Source organism: Vombatus ursinus, unplaced genomic scaffold, assembly GCF_900497805.2.
Source record: "Vombatus ursinus unplaced genomic scaffold, bare-nosed wombat genome assembly UNPS02014848.1, whole genome shotgun sequence".
NCBI lineage: Eukaryota > Metazoa > Chordata > Mammalia > Diprotodontia > Vombatidae > Vombatus > Vombatus ursinus.
In genome coordinates this window covers 7,573,606-7,601,035 of record NW_020954626.1, presented here as the reverse complement: position 1 = coordinate 7,601,035, position 27,430 = coordinate 7,573,606, and the positions used below count along the sequence as shown (strand labels likewise).

The 27,430-nt window shown below is 38.2% G+C and overlaps 1 protein-coding gene across 2 annotated transcripts in view; it reads left to right on the top strand.

The window, feature by feature from the left end:
• Positions 1-6,935: 6,935 nt before the first annotated feature.
• RFX7 (regulatory factor X7) overlaps positions 6,936-27,430 on the top strand; it is a 159,019-nt gene continuing 138,524 nt past the window's right edge. The window contains exon 1 of one of the 2 annotated variants that reach the window (XM_027840844.1): positions 6,936-7,096. In XM_027840844.1, coding sequence (XP_027696645.1) covers positions 6,936-7,096 — 161 coding nt within the window. The remainder of the gene's footprint in view (positions 7,097-27,430) is intronic. The other variant, XM_027840845.1, reaches the window with a different exon arrangement.

The window sequence follows — 27,430 nt, the reverse complement described above, 5'->3', positions numbered from 1 at the left end:
CTATTACTAGAATTCTTCTGGAAGCCTTTTCAGTATTGTAGAACTTGTTCTCTATTGTGTTCTTCAGGAATCCAGAATCTCCTTCATAAAGTGAGGGCATCAGAGAAAGTATCATAATACAAAGGGTAATATGATTCAAAACTATAGTGTATAAGTTCTCATTTCTCAAATATATAGGGAACTGAGTCAAATTTATAAGAACATGAGTCATTGCTCAATTGATAAATGGTCAAAGGATATGAATAGGCAGTTTTCAGATGAAGAAATCAAAGCTATCTATAATAATATGAAAAATGCTCAAAATTACTATTGATTTTAGAGAAATGCAAATTAAAACAACTCTGAGGTACCACTTCATCATACCTTTCAGATTAGCCAATATGACAGAAAAGGAAAATAACAAATATTGCAGGGGATGTGGGAAAACTGGGACACTAATGCATTTTGGGGGGAGTTTTGAACTGCTCCAACTATTCTGGAGAGCAATTTGGAACTATGCCCAAAGGGCTATAAAACTGTACATACCCTTTGACCCAGCAATAGCACTACTAGGTCTATATACCAAAGAGATTAAAAAAAATGGAAGAGTGCCTATTTGTACAAAAATATTTATAGCAGTTCTTTTTATGGAGGGAAAGAATTAGAAATTGAGGGCATGCCCAATAACTGGGGAATGGTTGAAAAAGTTGTGATATATGATTGTCATGAAATACTATTGTGCTATAAAAAACGATGAGCAGGATGCTTTCAGAAAAATCTGGACTTACATGGACTGATGCAAAGTGAAGTGAGTAGAACCAGAACACTGTACATGATAACAGTAATATTGTATAATGATCAGTTCTGAATGACTTGGCTATTCTCAGCAAGATAATGATCCAAGACAATTCCAAAGAACTTAGGATGAAAAATGCTATCCACCTCCAGAGAAAGAACTGATAGAGTCTGAACGTAGATACTATTTTTTACTTTTTTGTGCGTGTGTTTTTTTATCTATATTCTCTTTCACAATATGACTAATACGGAAATATGTTTTGCATGACTGCACATGTATAATCTACATCAAATTGCTTGCCATCTTTGGAAGGCAGAGAGGAAGGCAAGAGAGAAAATTTGGAACTAAAAATAAAAACAAAAACGAATGTTAAAGATTGCTTTTACATGTAATTGGAAAAAAATATAAAGTATTTAAATAAAAACATTTAAAAAGAGAGAGATTGTAGTGTACAGAGAACTGTCCTAGAGTCAGGAAGACCTAAGCTTAAGGCTTGCCTATGACACATTCTAGCTGTGTGACTCTGGGTAAATTTCTTATTCTTTATCTTTCTTGACCTTTCTTCAGCCTGTGACACCATCCACCACAGGGTTCTGTTCTGGACCTTCTTCTTTTCTCCCTCTATACTACTTCACATGGTGATCTCATCGGTTCCCATGGATTTAACTACCATCTTTATGCTGATGGCTCTCAAATTTACCTTTCCTGCCCTAATCACTCTGCAGTCCTCTAATCTCACGTCTCCAACTGCCTTTCAGACATATTGAACTGGATGTCTGGTAGATATCTTAAACTCAACATATCCAAAACTGAACTCAGTATCTTTCCCCTTAATCTACCCTCTCCCTGCCCCCCTCACCCCAATCTTACCTATCACTTTTGAGGGCAATACAATCTTCCCAGTCCCTCAGGCTCGAAACGGAGGTGTCATTCTAAACTCATCATCACTTTCTCTCAATCCCATATCCAACCTGTTGCCAAGTCCAGTCAATTTTACCTTTGCAACAACTTTTGCACACACCCTGTTCTTTCTTCTGATGTTGCTGCCACTCCAGTGCAGGCCCTTATCATCTCATGCCTGAACTATTGCAATAGCCTGCTGGTGGGGTCTACCTATCTCAAGTCTCTCCCCACTTTAAACCATCTTCCATTTGACTACCAAAGTGAATTTTCTAAAGCACAGCTTCAACCTACTCAAAAAACTCCAGTGGTTCTCTATCACTTCCACAGTCAAATACAGAATTCTCTATTTGGTGTTCAAGGCCCTTCATTACTTAGCTCCCTCCTGCCCTTCCAGTCTTCTTACACCTTCTTCCCCACCATGTACTCTTTGATCCAGTAACACTGGCTTCCTCACTATTCCACAAATAAGACACTCCATCTTTCAGCTTTTAATGGGCATTTTTTCTCTGGCTCTCCCCCCATGCTCAGAATGCTCCCTTTCTTTCTATCTGCCAGCTGCCTTCCTTAAAGTCCCAAATAAAATCCCATCTTCTACAGGAAGCCTTTTCTCTTTTATTTCTAACTCCTTCCCTCTCTAAATTACTTCTTATTTATCCTTTATATAGCTTGTTTGTAGACATTTGTTTGCATGTTGTCTCCCCCATTAGACTGTGAGGTCCTTGAGGGCAGGACCTGTCTTTTGCCTCTTTTTCTGTCCCCAGAACTTAGCATATTTCTTGGCATTACAGCAGGTGCTTAATAAATGTTAGAGTGACTAAATGTAAGCCACCATCTTCTCCTAGATACTTTCTCTTTTCTAGTTTTTGTTTTTGGGTTTTTTTTTTTCTGGTGATACTGCTCTCTCTTGGTTTTCCTCCCACATGTCTGACTGCTCCTTCTCCGTCTTCTTTGCTGCATCTTTATCTAAGTAGTACCTACTAACCATAGGTGTTCTGGTTCTGTTCTGGGCCCTCTTTTTTTCTTTCTCTGTACTGTTTCACTTATGATCTCATCAACTCCTGGAGGTTCAATTATGATCTCTATGATGATTTACAGATCTACTAGGGTGTGGCATACTAGAGAAAAAGTACTGGACTAGGAAGCAGGAAGCTCTGAGTTCAAATATTACCTCCCACCCTCACTAGCCATATTGAGTGGATTGGCCTCAATGGCCTTGTAGGTCCATTCTAGCTCTAAATCTAGGATACTTTAACCTGTACCTCCAGTCCACCTCAGCTCCAGACAGGAATCGTCATACCAGGTCCACAATCCAAAACTGTAACCTCCTACTCTTCCTTGTATCCCCGCCCCTCCTAACCCTATTCTTTTGCTTACCATATATTCATGGAGGACTGGCACCTCTGGTGTTAGGGCTTGCTAAGCCTATTTCAAGGCTGCTCATCTACCTTTGGTGTTCACTTTCACCCAACTTTCAGCTGTGACTCCAAAAAGCTGTAACATGTGCAGTGCCCACACCCCAGTAAATCATCTCGGTAGACGGGCTAAACCAGGTTGAGGGTAACTGACAGGCCTCAAATCTGTTGGTGAATTAGGGGGATGTCTACCCTAAGAATGTGAAGTCCTCTCTTAGCGGAATGGATGGATGAGAACAGTTTGTCCCAATGGCCATGAAGGCGCTGAAGCAGGAACTGTGCAGTGCTTAGAGCTTGGCCAGACATCAAAGATACCAAAGTCATCTCTTGCATCTTGGGCCATCACCAATTGTCTTGACTTTTGTCTTGCCACTGGACTTCAATGACTCTGGAAGAGAGAGTGAGGTAGACAACTTTGTGCAACTCTGCCTCACTTAAATCCAATTCGTTAGCAAGTCAAGACCTGTGTTATCATTGGTCCTCTTTGAAAACAAAGGACAAACAACAGATCAACTTATCCAGCCCTACCTTCTCTCCTTACCTCCAGTCACACATCTCTAACTGCCTATTTAGACATCATGATCTAGATATCCTGTGGACATCTTAAACTCAATATGTCCAAAATTGAATTAATTATATTTCTCCTCAAACCTTCCTTTTTCCCCCTAACACTTTTGAAGGCACTACAATCTTTACAGTGGCACAGGCTCACAATCAATTATCTTTGGCTCTCCAATCTGTTTTACACCCCTCCCTCCTACCCAATATCTTGCTAAATCCTGTCCATTTTTTTTTTTTACAATAGGTCTCATATTCACCCATTCTCTTCTTGGACATTGTTACCATCCTGAAGCAGGCCTTCATTTCCTTATACCTGCACTATTGCAATGTCTTCTCTTTGATCTCCCTTTCTCAAGTCTCTCCGAAATGAATTATATCCTCTACTCAGCTGCCACAGAGATCTTCCTAAAGGGCAGATCTAACCATGTTACCCACCTACTCAATTCCAATGACACCCATTTACTTCCCAGGGCAAATATAAAATCCTTTGGTTTTTGAAGCCCATCACAACCTGGCCCCTTCCTACCTTTCTAGTCTTCTTACAACTATACTCCCCTTTACATACTCTATTAATACAGTGTGATTCTGGCCTCTGCGCCCTTCCTGCCATGTCGGTCCATCTCCAAGAACTTTGCAATTTCATTGACTGTCCTCCACTCCTAGAAAGCTTTCCCACATGAGCTCTACCTCTTGGCTTCCTTAAAATCTCAGCTAAAATTCCACTTTTTGTAATAGGCCTTTCTAGACACACTCCCTCCCCCATTGGTAGTCTTTCCTCTGAGATTGCTTCCAATTTAACCTACATATGTTTTGCAGGTATTTAGTTGTTTTGCATCTTTGTTCTCCCCATTAGAAAGTGAACTCTTTGAAGGCAAGGACTGTTTTGGGGGTTTCTTTGTACTTCCAGCACAAAGAAAGCGCTTCCTTGGAAGCACAATTCAGGTAACACCTGAGGCCTTTCAAGATATCTTCAACTGTTAGTGTTTTCTTCCTCTTGAAATTTCCCTTTCTCCTTGAAATTACTTTGCGTGTGTGTATACATGTATAAATATATATATAATGTATACATTACATACATAAGTAAATATATACATATTGCATACATGTATATGCATTGTGTGTATATACACACACACACTCATATTATATTCCCCACTGTGGAATGTAAGTTCCCTGAAGGCAAAGATTGCACCATTTTTGTTTTGGTATCCATGGGCCCTGTCCCAGTGAACCCTACACATAATAGGCATTTAACATGTTTATCAAATGGAATTGGTGGCACAGTTTTAAGAAAAAGATAGGAGGGCAGATAGGTGGCACAATGGATACAGCTCCGGAGTTGGGGTCAGGAGGACTTGAGTTCAAATCTGGCTCTAGGCAAGTCACTTAACCTGGATTGCCCCACCAAAAAAAAAAAAAAAGGATTTCAACAGACAGAGATGGATGCACAAAGGGTATATTTTAGGCCCAGGGCTCAGTTAGTAAGGAAAATGTATCATTATCATCAGTGGTTATGGTTGTTGAAATAATCTATCTCAAACATTTGGGCAGGGTTCCTAGATGCTTAAATTGAATTTGGACAAGTAGAGAGAAGGAAGAAGGACATTTTAGGGATGGTGAATAGTGTGAGTCAAGCAGCAGAAAGGGAATGAGCACAGTACATATCAGGGACAGTAGTAACAAAACCCACCTACTTGAAGTTGCAGGTTCATGTAAGGGGTTGAGATTTAAGGTTGTATAGGTACAGTGAGGCCAGATTATGATACTATATCAACTTTAGAGGCATTTTATTTTGTATATGCTGCATCTAACTTATCAAATGTGAACATGCTTTATCCCCATGGTAGAATATAAGCTCTTTGAGGAAAGGGGCTGTCTCTCTTGTATTTGTATCTCAGCTTCCATCACAGTGCCTGGCAACATAGCAGTAGATTAATAAATGCTTATTGATTGATTAACTGATTTTTTTTTTTGGTCATGAGGTTTACAGTGAGGTCAACTTTTTGAGCAGACTGGGAGTAACAGTGTAGCTCCTCCTCTCTGAAAGCCTCTGCAAAGTCAAAGGCCTAAACTCTTAACCAATTTCACTCCTATACACTGTTCTAGCTTCCTAAGCATAAAGAGAAAAATAATCTTCACCTGTTGTACAGGGGCATGGCAGATAGCTGTTTTTTAGTTTCTTTAAACTCCTAAGAAGAACAAGTCTTATTTAAACAAGTTGTATTATTTAATAAGATTTGGTGTCTGGCTTTCTCCTTTCTCCCTTTCTCCAGCACCTCCTCCACCTGTTCCGTCCTTCTCCCCTCATCTCGCCTGGCTTTTCCTCCCCTCAGTCTCTCTTCGCTAGTGCCCACCATCACCTCCCCTCATCTCCCCCTTCCTCTCCTCGACCACCACTCCGACCTCCTCTTCCTCCTCCCTGCACACTCGGCTGGTACAAGCCCTCCCCCGGAGCACATGCCCATACACACACATGCACACGCGCACACACACACATACACACACACACACTCCCCTTCCCCTCCCCTCCCGCCGCTGCCGCCGTCTGAGCGGTAGGTGTTTTCGCTGTCTGCGCCGGGCAGGCCGCAGTGCGGCTGCGCGCACTCGGGCTGCCTCCGGGGCTGGCAGGGTAGCGGCGGCCGCGGCGGCGGCGGCAGCAGCAGCGGCGGGCAGGAGGCAGGAGGCTGGAGGCTGGAGGCAGGAGGCTGGAGGCTGGAGGCTGGAGGCTGGAGGCTGGAGGCAGGAGGGCAGGGAGCTAGCGAGGGAGGGAGGCGGGCGGGCGGCGAGTGGCGCCCAGCAGAGCCCGGGGCTGCAGCAGCCTGGCAGTCGGGAGACGTGAGGGCAGAGGAAGGCAAGGCGGCCAAGCCCCCGCGGAGCCGTTCTTCCCGGGCTTGGGGAACCCCTCTTCTCCGCCCCCACCCCATCTGCCCTCCCCCTCCTCCCCCAGGCGTCGTCTTCGTCGAGCGCCCCCTCCCCGGCCGGCCCCTGGAGGGAGGCGGCGGCGGCGGCGGCGGCGGCGGGCTGAGGCAGCCGGGATGCCCCTGCCCCGCTGAGGCTCCCCCACCGCGAGGAGCCTCCCGGTCTCCCCGGTGATGTTCCCCAGGCAGCAGGAGCGAGCGACTCACTCGAGCCCAGGGGTAAAGGCCTAGTTTATCCAGCTTCCTTCCTTCCTCTTCCTCCTCCTCCTCCTTCTCCTCCCTCCTCCTCTTCCTCCTCCCCCTCCCCTTCCATCCCCCCTCCCCCTTCCCCCGCCCCCCATCCTCCCTCCCACCCCTCCAGCAGCGATGGCAGAGGAACAACAACAACCACCACCACCGCAGCCCGATGCCCATCAGCAGCTCCCCCCCAGTACTCCCAGCCCGGGGGTGGCTCTGCCAGCCCTGGTGCCCGGGCTGCCGGGGACTGAGGCCCGCGCGCTGCAACACAAGATCAAGAACTCCATCTGGTAAGAGGATCCTCCATCGCAGGGGCAGAAAAGCCCAGGCACATTTCTGCTGCAAAGGGGTGAAGGGGAGGGGGAGGGAGAGGGAGGGAGCGAGCAAGCGGGCGAGCGGGCGGAGGAGCTGCTTGATGCATTCGTTGCATGTGGGTTTCCTGAGTCTGGTGCACATTTATAGGACCTTTGGAGGCGTGTGCTCTTCAAACGTGTAAACCTGGGTCTGCCTCTCCAAACACTCCCCACCCCCACCCCCCCATCGTGACTGCAGATTAACAAGTTATTTGATATTTCACTTTGTGTGAGAGGCGGAGGGTTAGAAAATAAGTTAGATTGCATGATGGTAGCATGTATCTAGGAGTGGGGAACGTGAAATGTGTTTACTCCTTTTTGCATTCACACAGGGAGAGGGGAAGAAGTGTGTTGTGAATTTTATCCAAACAGACCATTGTGCGTAAGAATATTAATATGCAGCGTAAAGCCTGATTGTGTATGTGTCTGTCTCTCTTTTGGCTTAGCTACTCCTTCTAGATGTTTTTGCCTTGTTTATTCCAAGACTGTTAGCCTTCCAGAAGGAGTTCATTCTCTGCATTTCCTTTGAAGAAAAATGCTGCTCCAAAACATGACATTTTAATTTGTGTGTATTCTCACAGAAGATAGTCTGATCTTTTGTTTTTTAGAGAATAGGGAACCTGCCTTCCAGTAAAGGCTTGCTATATTTCTTTTACTATACTTTAGGATGTTTGAAAATCAAGATAAGTCAAATCAGATGTCCTCTTGCTATTATATTTTGGGTAGTATGTGACTTAAATAATTTAGTATGAAGATGAGCTCTTACATTATTGTGGTCTTTTCATTATAAAGTAGATCGGTTGAGTTAGGTAACCTATTTCTCTTTTAAGTGTAAATAAGGAATGCTTACTATAACAAAACCTTTCTTTGGGTGCAAATCCTTATTTCAGAAAGATTATACCTTGGTCTTAATGAATTCATGTGGAGTTGCATGTTAACTGTCATATTTTTTGGTGTAGCACTCTTTTTAAGGAAAGTACAACGTTCTTTAGAATTTAGTTTATGAGTTACCTTTTTTAAGAATGTAAAAAATAGAATTCTAATGTTTTTGTCAAACAAATCCTTGAGATCAAAATAGAAATCTTTTCAGGTCCATCATTTTGCTGTATTACACCCAAATAGCCTCACATTTTGTTTTGAAACTTTATAAAGACGCATCTGAAGAATATCAGGTCTTTGCATAAAATTTATTATAAAACAGTAATGAAATTAAATGTGCTAAGTTTGAAAAGTGGAACTGGTCTTTTTCATAGAGTAATTTGTATTATTCTCCTGAAGGGTCCATGTGTCCAGCTTATCTTGGTAATATGAAATAGGTCAATTAATAGTTTCACATTATACTGTAGTTGGCAGTTGAATATTTTGTTTGCAATACAGATGTTTAAAATATTGGAGTATAAATGCAGAAATTTTTTTTGGATCTTCACATGATAAGTCATATTGTAACTTATCTGGAATAGGTCAGATAAATAGATTTTTTTTTCAGAATGTAGGGCTCAAAAATACATAACTGAGGGAGGTGCTTAACTTTATGGCTTTTACTGTTAAGATTTTAATAAAATTAATGTTTCTTCTATCAGCATGTTATGCATTAGCTTCCTTGAAATCATCAAATTGAATTTAACTTTCATGTTTTCATTATATTTAAATGAGGTATCATGTCCAAGTTGACAAAATGGCTACTAAAATCCTTTAAGATAGAGCATTTTAAAAAGTAGAATTGAGTATAATTTTTAGTTAGGAAGAGAGTAAAATGAATGAGCCTTCACTTTTTCTCTTAAAAGTAGTCATTAGAATAGTTAGAGAATTTTAAAGAACAATGAAAATTATTTGAACAGTGGTGTTAGATTTTTTTTTAATGTGGGTTATTAATTGTTCTGTCCCTCCTGATGCTCCACATTCATGTGACCTTTACAACTTAAGACACTTGACATCTTTAACATATGTGAAACTTCTCTTACCTACAGGCAGTATAAATCAGTTCTTAGCACTTGTTCTGAAAACTTATATAGGAAACATCTTAAACTTGACATACTTAATTTTATCTATTTTTAAATCATACTAACACATCAACATTTAATTTTGTGTCTTAGAGATCCTATTTGCAAAATTACTTCCCTTTTCATACAATATGTATACCTGTAGACTACTTCGCTTTTCATATTATATTGACTAAATAGCAGTAATGCTGTTTTTCTCCCTAAAAATTGAATTTCCGTTGGTTATATAAAAGAAAGATGTTTGTGTTAAAAAGATGAATTCCCTTGTCTCTGGCTTCCCCTAAGAAATAGTATCAATGTATAGTTATAATGCATAACTAATTAAAAATATGTTTTGATCAGCAAACTTACAACTCTTTATGCATCTCATTGAGACATTCTAAGACCACAGTACTTTAAAAAATGGTGATTTTCGACACCTTATAATCTGAGAGATGGACAATTTTGCACCTCAATTTTGGCTAATTACTACTGTGAATTTTAAATTTTATTCAAAGCAGCCTCTTTCTTATATCATAAACAAGTCTGAACTTGTCCTTCTGTGCAAATATAAATATAGTATATGATGTAGGCCTCTAGCTGGACAATGAGTTATTCATTATCTCAGCTCATTGATAATTTAGTCAGTTTATTAAATTAAAATGCATTATAACCAAAGAAATTTGTGTGTTATAATTGCAAATAAAAGTGTAGCATTTGGAATCATTAAACCAGGTTTTACTACTTATTGCCTGTATGACCCTAGGCAAGTCACTTTACCTATTATCCTTAGGTGTAAAATGAGGGTCTTATTAGATGACCTCTAAAGTTTTCTTCCAGCCCTAATTATATGATTTCCTGTCCCTGAGAGAAAATGAAAGATTAAATTTTAACCAACATTAATAGAGTGCAAAGCACTTTACAGGTTATCTCATTTGATCCTCCCAATCCTGTGATATAGGTGCTATGATTACCTCCATTTTGCAGATAAGGAAACGGAGGCTGGGAAAGGTTAAGTGACTTGCCCAGGATCACACAGCTAGTAAAATGTCTGAGGCAGGAATTGTAGACCTGAGCCAGCCCAGGTCATCCTGGCTCCAAATCCAGCGTTTTATCCATTGCGCCACCTAGTTAGCTTTAAAGTAGAGCATACTGGGGCAACTCTGTAGAAAATAAAATTAGCAGTGGCCAAGATTATTTTTGTTTTTGGTAATTCTTGAACATATAAACTTGTTCAGATATCATAACAAAAGAAGCTACTATTTGCATAATCAGTTGTAAATATCCGTAACTCAAGCACAGGTTAATCTCTTCACTTTCCTCCTTTCTCATTTTCTATACACCTCCAAAGGGCTCTTCCTCCTCTAAAAGAAAGATCTTCATATGCAGATGTCTGTTTTAATATTGAATGCTGTGCTAAGGATGCTGTATAAAAGTTTTTTAAAAATGTCACCATTACAGGTTTATCTAAATTTTACTATAATTAGAGTTGGGGTGACTAGGGAGGAGGAATGTTAGTCTCTTTCCCAAATGAGGATTCACCTCGAGTTTGCCTTCTGAACTGTTTCAAATTTCTGCAACTTTTACTTCACCCCCATGTTGCTAGGTACTTAGCAAGTCTATCCTATCTATTGCCACCTCTTTCCCATTAATTTCCTAATAAAGGAAAAACAGTTACCATACTTGTATTAATATTTGGGGAGTAATTTAAAGAAACTTACAAAAACCAACATTTTCTAAGTTCATTATGTTATTTTTCTAAGCAGTCCTACTTCAACAATAACAGGTGTGTTACTGAGAAGCTCATTGCATGGAATGAAAGATCAGACTGGATGGTCTATACAGGTCCCAGGTCCCTTCTGATCCCAAGATTCTAGGGTCAGGTATGAAGGGTAAGTAGGAGGAGCTAATTTTCATTTGAGAAGATCGTAGGATTTTGAACTGGAAGTGAAAGACCTCTGAGATGATTTTTTTTTTTTAGGCCAGGAATTCTTAACCTGCAGTCCACGATCTTGTTTTTTAAATATTTTAATAATTGGTAGTTCAGCATAATTCCTTTGTAATACTGTGTATTTTGTTTTATGCATTTAAAAACGTTCTGAGAAATGATTCAGATGTTTCACCACACACACAAAAAAGATTAAGAACCCCTGAGTCCTGCGAAGGTTAAATAATTTGACTTATCCAAGATCACACATGTAGTAAGTAGCAGAGACCGGTTCAAATCCGAGTGTCATAAACCCAATACCTTTTTTGTGTTGCTTTTCTGCCTGTCGTAATTAGTTATCCTCAAGTCATGAAAGGATCTTGTCTTCTTGTGCAGCAATAATCTTCCTACTTGGAATAAGAATGTATATTTGCAAATAAGCTGTCACATACAGAATTTTAACTAATAAGGATCATCTTATAAAAAATATCCTATTGTAGTAAAAATGTGGCATGTGTTTACTTAATAGATGTATGAATTTGGTTTTCATCTTTCTGTAATGATTTAAATCTGTAGGTAGTCACTTATAAGCATGTGCTCAGCACAGTCTTGAAAGTCTCTGTTACCTCCATTTGGTGGAGGGAAGGGAGAAGGGCTAGGACTTGTCCAGCTCATCACTTGTCTCTGGAAGTAGGGGTGAGACAAGAACTCATCTTTTGGCTGGACAATTGCTCAGGTTTTTTTATGTTTTGGATTTTGATTATGCTTAATGACAGCGTGCGTTCCAATTTCAACCAAAATCAGACAGCTTTGTTTTAGTTACTTCTCTGTCCTGACAGGTTAGCAGTTGGCTATTAAGGGACGAGTTTCTTATTTCTGTGGATTACTATGAACAGCTCCTTGTAGAACCCTACAGTTAAATTTTAAGGTCGCAGATCGTAGATCAGAGATTTAGAGTTGAAAGGAACCTCAGAGGCTTCAGAAATTTGAGGTCCGCAGAGACTGTGACTTGCTCACGGTCATACTGGTAATACTAAGTGTCAGAGGCAGAACTTGAACCCAGGATCTCCAGCCCTAAAGTCAACCTTTTTTTTCCCCCCATTATTTAACATTGTCCTTTGGTGATGTTTGGGGCATCAGTCACTTAAATGTTTAACTTAAGTGTTTAAGGCATCCCCTTGCTTGTCTTGGAATACGTGGGTAGTAACTTGATCCCTCATATAAAATACTGCCAAAATGGAAGAGGAGGAGGTGGCACCTATCCTCTCTATTTTGAATAAAACTGCCCCCTCCAGAAGGAGGGTCAGTTAGTTAATTTTAAGCCCCTCCCTTTGCTGGTTTTTCTAGAGTTAGGACAGGGATACATTTTGTATTTAAAAGTAAGCCTGTACCCTACCCCTATTAATAGATTCCATTGGTTTGGGAGTTATGGAAAAGCATATATAAAATTTTAGTGATCTACTTTCAGTTTTTGGAGTTCATTGAGAAGAGAAGCTAGATTGGAGGGAAATTTGGATAGCTTTTCTTACTACTTATGTGCTTGTATATTGACAGTTGCAAACAAATTTTTTCCTTATTTGTTGATGTATACACTCTATTAAAAACAACCTGAGTCATTCTTTGTGAATGAAAATTCATGTAACAAATTTTACACAAGGAGAAATGCTGTACCTTAGAATTTCCCCACTGCAAATAATTGTAATAAATTGAATGAGCATCGTAAAATGCATCTGCCATTGGTGTAAAAATGAACTCTTCTTATAAGATCCATAAGTAGGTGGTACAAGGTAATCTCAGATGATGTATGTTTGAAGAATGTCAGTATATTTTTATATTAACCTAATAAACCATAATAAAACTCTTTCCTATCTTATTGGGGCTGAAGGAAATTGTTGCAGATATAAGAAAATGTAAATTGAGGGAAATATAGTCTTTACTTCTTTCATCTATAAAATGAGGGAGTTAGATTAGATGACATCCAAGGTCTCTTCTTGCTCTAAACTTGCTTGATTTTATCAATAAATAAACCTTAACATCAGCAACAACAATATAGCATACTGTGAGCGCAGAGCAATGTGGTCATTATGGATTTAACTCTTGCTAGGCAACTAGCAGAGCCTTCACAAGGGATAGATTATTAAGACATCTTAATGTAACATTAGGTATCTACCTAGTAGCAATTTCTGAAGGTGTTAAATACTTATTAGTGCATTGTATTGTTCTCATAGGAGAAAAATATGTTGGTATAGAAGGTGTTATAGGTATTCTTTAGCTTTTAAATATAAATTTTTGAAGAGAAAAAATGTAAATTATAGGAAGGTTTAAGTTTTTATTATTTAGATTTTCTGTGTAAAATAACATATATGATTTATAGATTATTTACTTATTTGGATTATCACAAAAGTGATTTGTCTCCACTAATACAGATACAGTAAGTTACTTATTGTGGAAACCTTCCTGAAGGTTATGACAGTCTGGCAGGAAATCTTAAGCAGTTCCAACTATGAACTTATTATGAGAGCAATCTTGTCACACAGAATCCTAACCCCAACCCCCCAGCCCCATGTCCCCTTTGTAGAAGCCTGTTTTTAATTTCTGAGTAACAGTCTTCTGCCTGTTGGAGGATCTAAGTGTAAAAGAGATACACCCATTTGTTCAACCAAAAGGCTGCAGTGTTGGGGCATGTTGAATTGATGAAAGGACAGTCTTCTTACCTTAGGAAAGACTATGAAATGAAGAATAATTCAGATAATGAACAGTGAAGACTTACTGTAATCAGGAATTGATTGCATTTGTGATAAGACAATTGCTTGTAGGCTTTCACACTAACAACATTAATGAACTCAAATACATCTCTTTTCTTGGTACGGTAACTTGTATATTTTTATTTATGGTATTTATTCTATTTACTTTCATAATAGAAACCCATTATTTTGATTTCCATACTTAGAGAATATAAAGGTAAGGTAATGTTATAGCGTTTAAAGTCCTGTTAAATGGAAGGTAATGTTGGTGACATTGAAGGCCAAGAGTTTTCCACTACCATACTCTTATTCCCACTCATGTCTTGAAATAGATGAGTATCTGGGCAGAAGAGCTCAAAGAGAAAAGTAGAAGGTGACCCCTTTTGATGGATGTTAGTGGTTTCTTTAATTGTCTGCTGTTTTCTCTTTTCAGTAGTTTCCATTCTCCCCATTTTGTGTACATGATTTTGGCTTGTGGCTACCACTCCTCACCTTTTCATGCTTTGCAGCCTTTGAAATCTTTGCTGTAAATATTGTTCCTGTGCTCCTAGTTCCCTACCTTCTTTTCTTTGCATGTTGCTTATTGACCCTACTCCCTTCAAAGCCCAACTTACATACCTTAGTGATAATACCTTTCTCTGAATTCTTGTTAGCATTCATCATCTTATAGTAATACCTTATGCTCATAACACTTCAAGGTTTAAACAGTCTTTTCCTTCCAGCAACCCTGTGATGTAGGCAATGCATGTATTGTTAGACTCATTTTAAGACAGATTCTGAGGTTCAGAGAGGCTGAGTGAATTTTCCTTGGTGACATGGTAAGTATTGGAGCTGGGATTTGAATCCAGGTTATCCAGTGCTCTTATTATTAAGCCAAATTTCTTCATGTTGATTTTGGGGAAGACTTCCTGGAGAAGTGACACTTGAACTGGTCACATTGTAGAAAGGGTCAGACTTATATGTGTAAAGAGAAGGGGATAGTGTATTAGTATTAGAGGAACAACATCTACATTTAGAGACCCAGAAGTAGAAGAGTTCACAGCAAGAAAGGATGAATTTATCTGGTATATAACATGCTACCATCCATTATTACTTACCTTTATAGTAACTCACTTTTCAACCAGTGAACCAACAAGCATTTGTGAAATGCCAGGCATTTCTCTATAGTGTTTTCCCCACAATAATGTGTTAGATAGTCCAAGTATTCCTATTCCCATATTTGTAGATAAGGAAACTGAGGTTCAGAGAAATTATGTACATGCTGTCTCCTCAAATAGATTGTTAATTTCTTGATAGAGATATATCTTTTTTATATTCCTTACATCTAGCACATTGCTTTTACATAGGAGCAGCACAGTAAATATTAGTAATAATGATGGTGACTTTTTGTCATAAATTATATTTATTATTCAGTGGTTAAGAAAACAGAGATATGTGCAATAATTTTTGGAAAGGTTTCCATCAGTATTTTTCAAATAAAGAAAAAAGTTTTGGTATTCAAAGACTATTCTTATGTTCTAGCTCTAAACCACAGTTCTTTTCCTTCATTTATATTAAGTGCCCCATTCCCTGATGATGCTGATTAAAAGAGGTATTCTATATAATTTAGACTTTTCATTAACAGCCTGGTCTTGAAGTTAGACCACCTAAGTGAGTTTTTACTGTTTTGAAATAAAACATTATTTGATACTAAAAATACATCTTAATCCTCACTTGACCCTATCATCTCCTCAAGCTGTTGTCTTTTGTCTCTCCTTTCTTTCACGGCCAAACTTTCTAGGAAAAAGCTGTCTACACGCATTGCTTCTGTTTTCTCTCCTGTTTCTCACTTTTAAACCCTCTATAGTTTGGCTTCCAACCTCACCAACCAGTTGGAACTGCTGTGTGCAAAGTTACAAGTCATATCTTATTTGCCAGATGTAATAGTGCTTTTCCAAGTTTTACCCTTCTTGACTGCTCTGCAGCATTTGACACTGCTGATGACTCCTCCTGCATATTCTCTCGTCTTTGGTTTTTATTCAGCTCCTTTTTTCTGTTTCTACCTCAACTTTTTTGATTGTTCCTTGTCAGTTCTTTGTTGGCTTTTTATCCATATCATGCTGGCTAAATGTGGATGTACCTTAAGCTTCTGTCCTAGTTCTTTTTTTCTCATTTCTCTTTACTTTCTCACTTGGTGACCTAATAAAGCTTCCACACATTCACTTATGACCTCTATACATATGACTTTAAGGTCTGTATATCCAGCCCCACTCTCTTTCCTGAGATACAGGCGCACATCACTGCCAATTAATATGTTTCAAGCTGGATATCCCAGGGACAACTCAAAGTAAACATCTCCAAAACAAACTCATTCTCTGCGTCTGTACCCCAAACTAACCCCTGCTCTAACTTTTTCTGTTTCTGTTGAGGATACAACCACTTATCAGTTACCCACGGGCATGATCTTGGGCTTGTTCTTGATTCCCCATTTTCCTTCACCCCACATATTGAATCTGTTCCTAAATCTTGCCATTTCTGTTTCTTCAACATCTCTCACATCCATCTTCTTTTCCCCACATGGCCAGCACCCTAGTTCAGATCTTAATGACCTCTCACCTGGACTGTTGAAATAGCGTTCTATTAATTGACTTCTGGGTGCCACATCTCTCTCCACTCTAGTCTATCATCCACACAGCTGCCAAAGTTATTTTTCTAAAGCAGAGGTCTGGCCACATGACTGCCATGCTCCATAAACTTCAGGGGTTCTCTGTTGCCATTAGAATCAAATATAAACTCCTCCACTCTTTGGCATTCAAAGCGCTTTACAACATGATTCTGACCTGCCTTTCCAGCCTTATTATGTATTATTCCGTTTATATGCTTTGTAGTCCAGCTAAGCCAGCCTCTTGTTTTTCCTCAAATACAACACTCCATCTCCAGATTCCTTCCTTGCCTTTGCACAGGCTCTAAATCACTATTGATTAGAGAAATGCAAATCAAAACAACTTTGAGGTACCACATCTACCTATTAGGTTGGCTAATGTGACAAAACAGGAAAATGGAGATGATGTGGGAAAATTGGTACATTAATACATTGTTGGTGGAATTGTGAATTGATCCAACCATTTTGGAGAATAATTTGGAACTATGCCTGAAGAGCTATAAAAATGTGCATACCTTTTGACCCAGCAATAGCACTTATAGAACTGTATCCCAAAGAGATCATACAAATGGGCAAAGGACCCACATGTACAACAATATTTATAGCATCTCTATATGTAGTGGCAAAGAATTGGAAATTGAGGGGATGCCCATCAATTGGGGAATGGCTGAACAAGTTGTGGCATATGAATGTAATGGAATACTATTGTGCTATAAGAAATGATGAACAGGCTGACTTCAGAAAAACCTGGAAAGACTTGTATGGACTGACTGATGCTGAGTGAAGTGAGCAGAACCAGGAGAACGTTGTACACAGTAACAGCCACATTGTGTGATGACTAACTTTGATAGACTTAGCTCTTCTCAGCAATGCAAGGATCTAAGACATCTCCAAAAGTCTCATGATGGAAAATGCTATCCACATCCAGAGAAAGAACTATGGAGTTTGAATGCAGATCAAAGCATACTATTTGCTCTTTTTTTTCCTTCTGTTTTATTTCTTCTTTCTTGTGGTTCCTGCTGTTGGTTCTAATTCTTCTTTACAACATGACTAATGTGAAAATATGTTTAATAGGAATGTATATGTAGAGCTTATATCAGATTGCACTCCGTCTTGGGGAGGAAGGAGGGAGGAGAATCTAAAACTCAAAAGCTTATGTTGAATTTTGAAAACTAAAAATAAATTAATTAAAAATAAAATTAAAAATGCTTCAGTGATGCTCATTTTCTTTATTTTCTTTTTTCTTTTTAAATAATATTATTGCTGCCCCTCCTTTCCTTAACCTCTCATCCCCCACCCATGGAAAAAAAGGAAAATATAAATCCCTTTTAACAAAAACACAGTCAAGCAAGAAAAATACATTGGCTATGTCTGAAAATGTTTGTTTCATTCTGCTCCTTGAGTCATCACCTCTCTTTCAGGAGATGGATAGCATTTTTCATTCATTGGTCCACTGGGGTTATGGTTTGTGATTTCATTGAAATGAGGCAGAATTAAAGTCTGAACTATATATATTTTGATAAAAGGGAAGAAAAAGAACCCAAACTTTAACAAAATAGTAAAGATAACATTTTACTTGTTCAGTGCTCACTTCTGAGTTAATCATTGTGTGTATATGTATGACTTTTGCTGTTTTTTTTTTTGCCTTGCCATAATCACTGTTCTGATTTTATTTTTATTGCTCCTGCATAATTTTATATAAATCTTTCCATATTTACTTTGTTTTGTCATTTCATGGAACAATAATACTTTGTTACATTGATCACAATTCATATCGCCATTCTCCAATTGATAGAAATTCTTTCTTGTTTTTCTACTATTGCCACTTGCTATGAAAATTTTTGTACAAATGAGTCTTTTCCTCATTTAGTAATGTCTTAGAATGTATAGTCTTAGCATTATTATGGGATCAAAGCATGATTTGTAACTGTTAACGTATATAGCAAGATAAATAGATGAACAGTTCTGCCAACAGCGTAATAGTAATACTTGTAAATTTCTGCATTTGTCACAGTTTCAGTCAAGGGTCCTTGATGTTCACTAGTGGAAATTAGTAATTAGTAATAAATTAGTAATAAATGTTTGTTGATGGTGAGCAAGGATAATGGTGGGGGGTAGGGAACTAGGGTAGATCTTTGAAAAGAAAATGTTTGATTCAGATAATGGAAAATGAAAATACAAAAGATCTAGCAACAGCAGCTGCACAGCAGTCATGGGGTTGTTCAGATTAAAAGACACAGACAATTCTGATATGAGCTTTGATTCAGTAGAGTAGAAGAAAGAGTATAAATGAATTTGAGGGAGAAGAATGGAAGATGTGCTCATGGGTAGAACCATCTCTGTTGGTAGAAAAGTCCTTAATTCTTAGTAGATGACTTTACTACTTTATGAAGACTGAGAATTATCTGTTGTCATAAGCTCCGTTACATAGTCTAATTGTTCACTTCAGCCTTATTATCACTTTCTGCATTTAACCAATTTTCCTTTCCTCTAGCCTCAAAAGAAGGATTTTTACCTAATTTTCTCTAAAGCTAATCCTTTCCCCGATCTCCGAATCTGTAACTTCACCTCTTGTGATAGAACTTGTTGCCAGATTTACACTTTACTTTGCTAATAATTCCAATCTACCCCTTGCCATAATTCTGTCTTCAGGCATGTTAGCAGTTCTTCAAAACTTTTTTGCTTTTGATTCTGCTGTTTTTTCTAGCCATCATCTAATCTCTCTTCTAATTTCATGTTGATGTCAGACTTTCTGAAAGTACAATCCCGCATTTGCTATCCCTTCTTCCTGCCTTATTAAAATCTGTGGCCTATGTTCTAACCCTATTACTGTATTGGAAAAATCACCTTTTTGAAAAAAGTTTTGTTAATGACATTTGTTTGTTTATCGAGATCATTTCTGGAGCTACTATCCTTCTGTATCCCCCTCCCCCCATGACACATTCCTTCTGCCTCTGAGAGGAAAGGTGGTTTTAGACTGTAGGTTTGGAATGAGGCATACATTTTTAGACATAGTTCATTGGTTTGTCTTGTTTTACTGTGTTTATTAGTTATAAGGGAGGATTCTGTGGAAGGTTGGAGGTGTCATTGGGAAGAGACAGTGATGTGTGAAAAAAGAGCATCAGTAAGTATATTTTTATTTATATTTATTTATTTATTTTGCTAAGGCAATTGGGATTAAGTGACCTGCCCAGAGTCACACAGCTTGTGAGAGTTATGTGTCTGAGGCCGGATTTGAACTCAGGTGCTCCTGACTCCAGGACCAGTGCTCTATCCACTGTGCTACGTAGGTGCCCCCAATAAGTGTATTTTAAAAAAAAAATAAATACCTCTCTTCTCTCCCCTGCCTCTTTTGTAATAAAGAAAAATAGTTAAATATATTGTTAAGCAAAAATATTCCATACGGTGACCATACCTGACAACATAATACAACATTTTGCTCTAGTATACCTTCCTTTTCTGCTGAGATGAAGGAGGTATGTTCTCTGGAACTTTTATTCACTTTTATTTCTTAGAGTTTGGATTCGATTTAGTGATCTTTTAATATGTTGTAGTATTTGAAATGGGTTTCTTAAAAAACTGGTGATTTAATTTTTGTCAAATCCAGTGGCCATTTTTTTAGTCCTCATTCTCTTAGACTGTGTGTTGATTACCTACTTCCTGAAGTTTTCTTTTCTTGGCTTCTCTGATGACAGTGCTTAAAAAAAATCCTTTTTATTGTGAACTTAAGTCATTTAGAAACTTGAACATTTCAGTATACAAAGAAGAACAAGGAGGAGGAGTATTGTATATGAAGCTGAACTTAGGATATGTAAAGTGTTTATTGAATTTAACACAGTAATAACAAAATTGTCCTATTTATGTCCCCTTCTGAATGTTTTTGTTTGCTTTTGTGCATTTTTTCAGTAATGTTCATTTTAGTAATGTTCTTTCCTTTTCATAAATTTTTTTATTGCTTCACTATCACTACAAATTAACTCCCAATGTCACACACTCAGAAGTATAAAAAGTATAAAGAAAGAATAATTAATTGGTCATGTCTGAAAATTTGTTTCTTTCTGACCCTTCAGTCCATCACTTCTCTGCCAAGAGGTAGATAACATGCTTCATGAAGTTATAATTGGTCACAGCATTAATCAGAGTTTGATAATCTTTCAAAATTGTTTTCCTTTACATTATTGTAGTCATCATGTAAGTTGTTCCATTGGTTCTACTTATTTCACTCTGCATCAGTTCATACTAATCTCAGGTTGCTCTGCATCAGTAATATTTCTCATTTCTTAGTGCATAGCTTTCTATTACATTTGTAAACACAGTTTGTTTAGCAGTTCCTCATTAGATGGCACCTACTTTCTTTTTAGTTTTTTGCCAAAAAAAAATGCTGCCATGAATATTTTTGTCCTGGGATATTTTCCCTCTCTGATCCATTTGGGAGTGTATGCCCAGTAGTGGTATTGCAGGGGCATAGTGGTATGCACAGTTTGTGACTTTTAGGGTGTAATTCCACGTTGCTTTCCATAATTCACAGCGCTATTAACAGTGTATTAGCATTCCTGTACTCCCACACCCCTTATAATGTTGCCAACTTCCTTTTTTTGCTTATCATTGTAAATCTGATGGTAGTATTTTAATTTGTAGTTCTCTTATTATTAGTTATTTTGAACATTTTTTATATGCTTGTTTCATAGCTTTCATTTCTTCATTTGAAAACTGTTCATATCCTTTGAGCACTTACCTCTTGGGAAATGGCTCTTATTCTTACATGTTTGTATTAATTCCTTACATATCTTAGATGTCAGACATCTGTTAGAGAAATTTGTGATAAAGGTTTTTTCCCAGTTAACTGTTTTCCTTTCTAATTTGAGCTGCGTTGACTTTGCTTGTGGAAATGCATTTCAATTTTATGTAATTGAAATCACCTGATTTTATCTTCCATAATTAATTTTATTTTTTATTTAGATGAATTTTCCCCTATTCATGGAATAGTATTTTATTTTCTTCCCTTTTTTCCTTTAATTATCCTTCTACTACTCTGACCACTGCTTTTCTTCTTTTTCCCCCTTCTCTCTCCACTCATTTCCTTACACAACTTTGAATCCATTAAAGATTTTGTCTTCAGTTTTCTGATCTTTTTTCTTCTTACTCACTTCCTCAGTCACATCCGCTCTTATGATTGCAGATATCACCTCTATACCGAAGTCTTTCTCCAGGTAGGCTGAAGTGCCAAGAGAATGTGTCCAACTTTGTATGTTAATAGTGTCACCAAAATACTTCATTATCTTTCACTCAAAACTAGTCTTTCCCAACCACTCAATTTATGTCAAGGATGCTGACATTCTTCCATTTTACCAGCCTACAAACCTTTATGCTGCCTCTTCCTTTTCTTTCACTTCTTATATTCAGCCTTTTATCAAGTCTTGCCATTTCTCCCTGACAACATCTTTTAGATTTGTCTCTTTTCATTTCCCACCTGCCAAAACTTTTTTTTTTTTAAAGTGAGGCAATTGGGGTTAAGTGACTTGCCCAGAGTCACACAGCTAGGAAGTATTATGTGTCTGGGGCTGGATTTGAACTCAGGTCCTCCTGACTCCAAGGCCAGTGCTCTGTCCACTGTGCCACCTAGCTACCCCTGCCAAAACTTTTTGTTGGCAGTGCTGGGTTTGGAGTTAGAAGACCTGAGTTAAAATTCTCTGTCACTAAATAACAGTGTGAGTTTGGGCAAACTATTTCACCTTTCTGATCTTGTTCCCTCTTCTGTAAAATAGAGAGAAGAATGCTTGCCCTATATAGTATTTACCCTACAGGGTTTTTGTGAAGAAAAAAAGCATAATATAAATGTGAACTATATTTACTACACTTGCCTCCTAACTGCTTTTCCTGCCTCTAGGTTCTTTTCACTCTGTTCTGTCTTGTACTAACCTAATTAGCCTTTTTTATGGTTTTTATGCCCCTGCTCAAGAACCTACAATAATTTTCAGCTCTATACCATTCTCCTCTCTTGAATCCCTAGCCTCATTTTGCCCGATTTGCCCTGCATGCCTCAGCTTTGCATCACCATCTTTCTCCACCTTCACACATGCTGATGAATTAAGGTGGAAAATATCCTATAACTGTTCTGAGTACACTAAAAATTTGTGCTACACAATGGTCAGTTCAGCCCTCACTGCTGTTAGGCAGTTTTTCTATACCTGTCATAATCAACTCATTATCCCACCTTCCACAGTGGCTCTTCCAACCTTTTTCTTCCCTCCTAAAGCCTCCCATGTTCCCTCTCCTCCCACCTTATCATCTGAGAACCTTGCCTCATTTTACAGGAAAAATTCAAGGCCATTCATTAAGAGCTCTCTCTTCTCATCTCCTAGCACTCATATTTTTTCTTCTCCTTTCCCGCTGTCTGACATGGTGAGATGACTTTACTCCTCACCAAGGCTAACTCCTCTATCTGCTTAAGTTATCCCATTCCATCCTCTTTGCTCCCACAGATTGCCCCCTCTGTTATCCCTGCTCTGTTGCCTATTTTCAGTTTTTCTCTGTTTACTGGCTCATTCCCTATTGTCTAAAAGCATGCCCATGCCTCCACCATCCTGAGAAATCCATTACTTGACCCTTCTATCCCTGCTATCATTCTATATCTCTTCTGCCTCATGTGACTAAATTCCTTGAAAAGGCTGTCTATAATAAGTGTCTGTGCTTTTCTCTCACTTTCTTCTTAACCCCTGACAATCTAACGTTGAAGTTCGTCATTTAGCCAAAACTATTCTCTCCAAAGTTACCATTGGTTTCTCAGTTGCCAAATACAGTGGCTGTTTATCAGTCCCTCTTGTCTTTGACTTCTTTGCAGCCTTTGACATTGTTAATCACCCTCTCCTCCTTGATACTTTCTTCCCTTTAGGTTTTCAGGATACCACTCTCTCTTGGTTCTCCTCTTACCTGTCTGACTGTTCCTTCTCAGTCTTCTGTGCTGGATCCTTATCCAGATCGTGTCTTCTAATTATAGGTGTCCCTCTGGGTTCTATTCTGGGCCCTCTTCTCTTCTTTCTCTATAATACTTGACATTAGCTCCCCTGGATTTAATTACCATCTTTATTCTGACAGTAATCAGAGCTACCTTTCCTGCCCTAGTCTCTCTGATGACCTCCAATCTCTTATCTCCAAATGCCTTTCAAATATCTCAAACTGAATGTCTTAAGTTCAAAATGTCCATAACTGAACTTATTATCTTTCTTCCTAAACCTTCTAAACCTCCTACCTTCCCTATTATTGTAGAGGGGAATACCATCCTCCCAGTCCGTCAAGCTCACGATGTGTAGGTGTCATCCTCAACTCCTCACTAACTCTTATCCCCCATATCCACTCTGTTGCCAAGGCCTATTGATGTCATCTTTGCAAAATTTCTTTCATGTGCCCTCTTTTACCCTCTTTACACTGCCACCGATCCAGTGCAGACCCTCATAACCACATCCCTGGGCTATTGCTTTAGCTTGCCAGTGGGTTCGCTTGCTTCGAGTCTCTTCCCACTCTAAACTATCTTCCATTCAGCCACCAAAGTGATTTTCCTAAAGTATAGGTTCGATCATGTCACGTTTTTGCTCGATAAACTCCAGTGGCTCTCTGTCACCTCTATCAGATCAAATTTAGAATTCCCTATTTGGCATTCCAAGCCTATCATAACCTAGCCCCCTTCTACCTTTCCAGTCTTCTTACACCTTATTCCCTACCATGTGCTCTCTGATCCAGTGACACTGGCCTCCTTGCTGTTCCACAAATAAGACACTCCCATCTTTCAGCTCTTGGTATCTTCTCTGTCTCCTGGAGCACTCTCTCTCCTTATCTCTGCAGCTGCCTTCCTTGGCTTCCTTTAAGTCCTAAATAAAATCCCATCTTCCATAGGAAACTTTTCCTCTTTTAATTCTAATCCTTTCCCCTCTTAATTATTTCTTCTTTATCCTATATATAGCTTGTTTATAGATTTTGTTTGCATGTCGCATTAGATTGTGAGATCTGTGAGGGTAGGGCTTATCTTTGCCTCTTTTTGTATCCCCTGCAATTAGCCCACTTCCTGGCATATAGTAGGCACTTAATAAATGTTTATTGATTGATTGAAGAGTTTTGAACTGGGGTCTTTTTGATCCTATGCTGTTATAGTTAAAAGCTGTGGCATGTTTTACTAAGCTGAAAAGGCTTTGAGAATGGGCCTAATGATACTTTATTACTAGGAGGTCGGCCACCAGGTGATATATTTTGGTCATAGTAACCCAGGAAGTAGACAAAAACACAAAATGCATGTCAGTCCTTTGTGACTCCCCTTTTGCTTTCACAGTGACAAAAAAGGGGCATGATACTAAGAATCAGTGGTTAATAGACAATCTACAACCCCTGATTTACATAAATAAGTCATCCATGCTAAAGACAACATAATTTTAAAAGCAATCCGAAATCAAACCACATGTATCTTAGGAAGAAGATTCTAAAATAATGGAAAAGATCATGTTACTATTTTATTAAAAATCAAAATCAAACAGAAACACATAAACAACTATTTATGCCTGTTTTCCCAGATCTGTAAAATATTTATAATAGTTCTTATTTAAGGTATCTTGGATAAGAACACAGAGAGTGAATAATCAGAATTTTGAGTACTACTTTCTATAGCATACTATAGTTTTTTTAAGATATTTTACGCAAATGAGAAATGTAATAATAACAGCTCCCATATGACATTTAAGATTTTCAAATTAGGAGACACAAAAATCTTGTGAATTAGGTAGTATAATTATCCTCATTTCACAGATGAGGAAATTGGAGTTCAATAAGATTAAATATTCTACTAGTGGTCATACAGCTCAGTAAGGGATCAAAGTTGGTATTTGAACTTGAGTCTTTTGATTGCAAGTCCAGTACACTTTCTATTAATCTCTTTATGTTTGTTTGATATTTAAGAGGCATTTGGCACATCCAGAAAATTTTACATGTACTCAGGCTTTATGTTAATTATACAGGTATCAATCCCAGAGCAGGGATGTTGGTGTCTACTGTGACAGTGTAAGATGCTGAGCCATACCTCTTTCTTGCTCTCCAGGCCAAACACAGCAATCCGTCTTCCTAACGTCAGCCTAGCCATTATATGACTCATTACCTTATTTTTTTTTCTCATATTAGTTTCATAATGATCTTTTCCATGATTTTTTTGACCCACTCATTATTTAGGATTTCATTGTTCAGTCTCCATTTTGGTTTCTGTCTTTTGTTTATGCTCTCTGAACTGATTACTGTTTTTATTGTGTTAGAATCTATAAAGGATATACTTACTTTTGGTGCCTTTTTACATTGGTTTCTCTGTGCACTAATATCTGGTCAATTTTTGTGAAAATTCCATGTAGTACGAAGAAATATGTATATTCTTTGCAGTCCCATTTAGAAAACACCTGCTTTTTCTGGTTTCTTCAGCAGTTTGTTCAGTTCTGTATTTTCTCTTTTGTTTTAATCTTTTTCTTAGACTTATCCAGAACAGAGAGACATTGAAGTCTCCTGCCACTATTTTGTGGCACTGTTTGTATCTTCTTGTAACTCAGTTAACATTTCCTTTATGAATTTAGATGCTAAGGCATTTGGAACATATAAATTTAATATCAATATTTGTTAGTTGTTCATAGTTCCTTTCTGCATAATGTAGTTTCATGGTTTATCCACTTCTAAGGTTCTGAATGTTTGCTTTTGCTTTGTCTGAGCATGATTACAATTCCTGATTTTTTGGATTCACTTGCTGTATTATAAGTTTTTTTTCGAGCTCCTCATTTTTATTCTGTGTACATATTTGTTTTTTAGGGGTTTTTCTAAGTAAGCAACAGATTGCAGGGTTCTGCTATCTTATCCAGAGTCACTTTTAAAAATTTTATTGGATTGTTTAATCCATTCACATTTAAAATTATGAGAGTTGGGTTTATATTTTCCTTCATTTGTCTCCAATATTGAGATTATTTTTTTTCCAAAATGGGATCTCCATCCTCCTCTACTGTAAATAAAGTACTATACCTCTTCATTTATTTTAACTCAATCTGTTTTAAGACAGCTTTGTTCCTCTCACTCTCTACTCTTTCCCCTCCCATTTTTTTTTACCTCTTCCCCTGGTTTTGTAGTTTTGCTTATTAGTTCCTTTTTTTTTATCTTGCTTTTATGTAGTTATTTAATTCTTCCCCTCTTTTTATTTCACTTAAGTAGTCATGGGTAATCATCTTTCCCCTTCTCCCCCTCAACTTGTTTTGTTAGTTTTTAAAATTTTATTTTCTTTGCCTTCTAAAAAAATTGTCTTTACCTCATTCTCTTCATTGTTTTATCTTTCCTTCTGTTTATTCCAGACTTTTATTGTTTGATTTATGGCCCTTTTACTTATCTAGGCCTTCTTTATTTTCTGTATTCCTCATGAAATTAAAATTTTTGTGGTACCAATTTTAGGTGCCCTCTTAATTTTAAATAGTTTCTGTTTTTGCCTGGTAGGTTTTGCCTCCCTTTCCCCAGCTCCCCTGACCCCACCTCATTTTTAGAAATACCCATTCTTTCAGTTGATAAAGAGGATATAGCTCCATGGTAGGAATCTTATGTCCCTGATTGTGCAATTAGTTCCTTGTTGACTGGTTGCCTTTCTCTACATAATTTTCTCCTTTCCCACCTCGCATTGATTTTGAAATCTCTTCTTGAGTCCATGCCTTCCTGGTCTCTAATAACACCAAATCCCTGTGGATCATACCCTTTGTAAGATCCTCATCTCCCGCTTGTAGAATATCTCTTTTCATCGTTAGGAGGGTTTCTAAGTAGTGCTCCCTCTTACCGTTAAATAAAAGTTTCCTCCCTTTTTCAAGCTCTCTTTTTGCCGCCTTGCCCATTCTTCTGTAGGTAGGCTCTCTTCTTCTTGAGATACTACTACTTAGTTAACTGTTAGTCTTTGACTTGATTAGGATCTATCACATATTTTCCTGTCTTCTT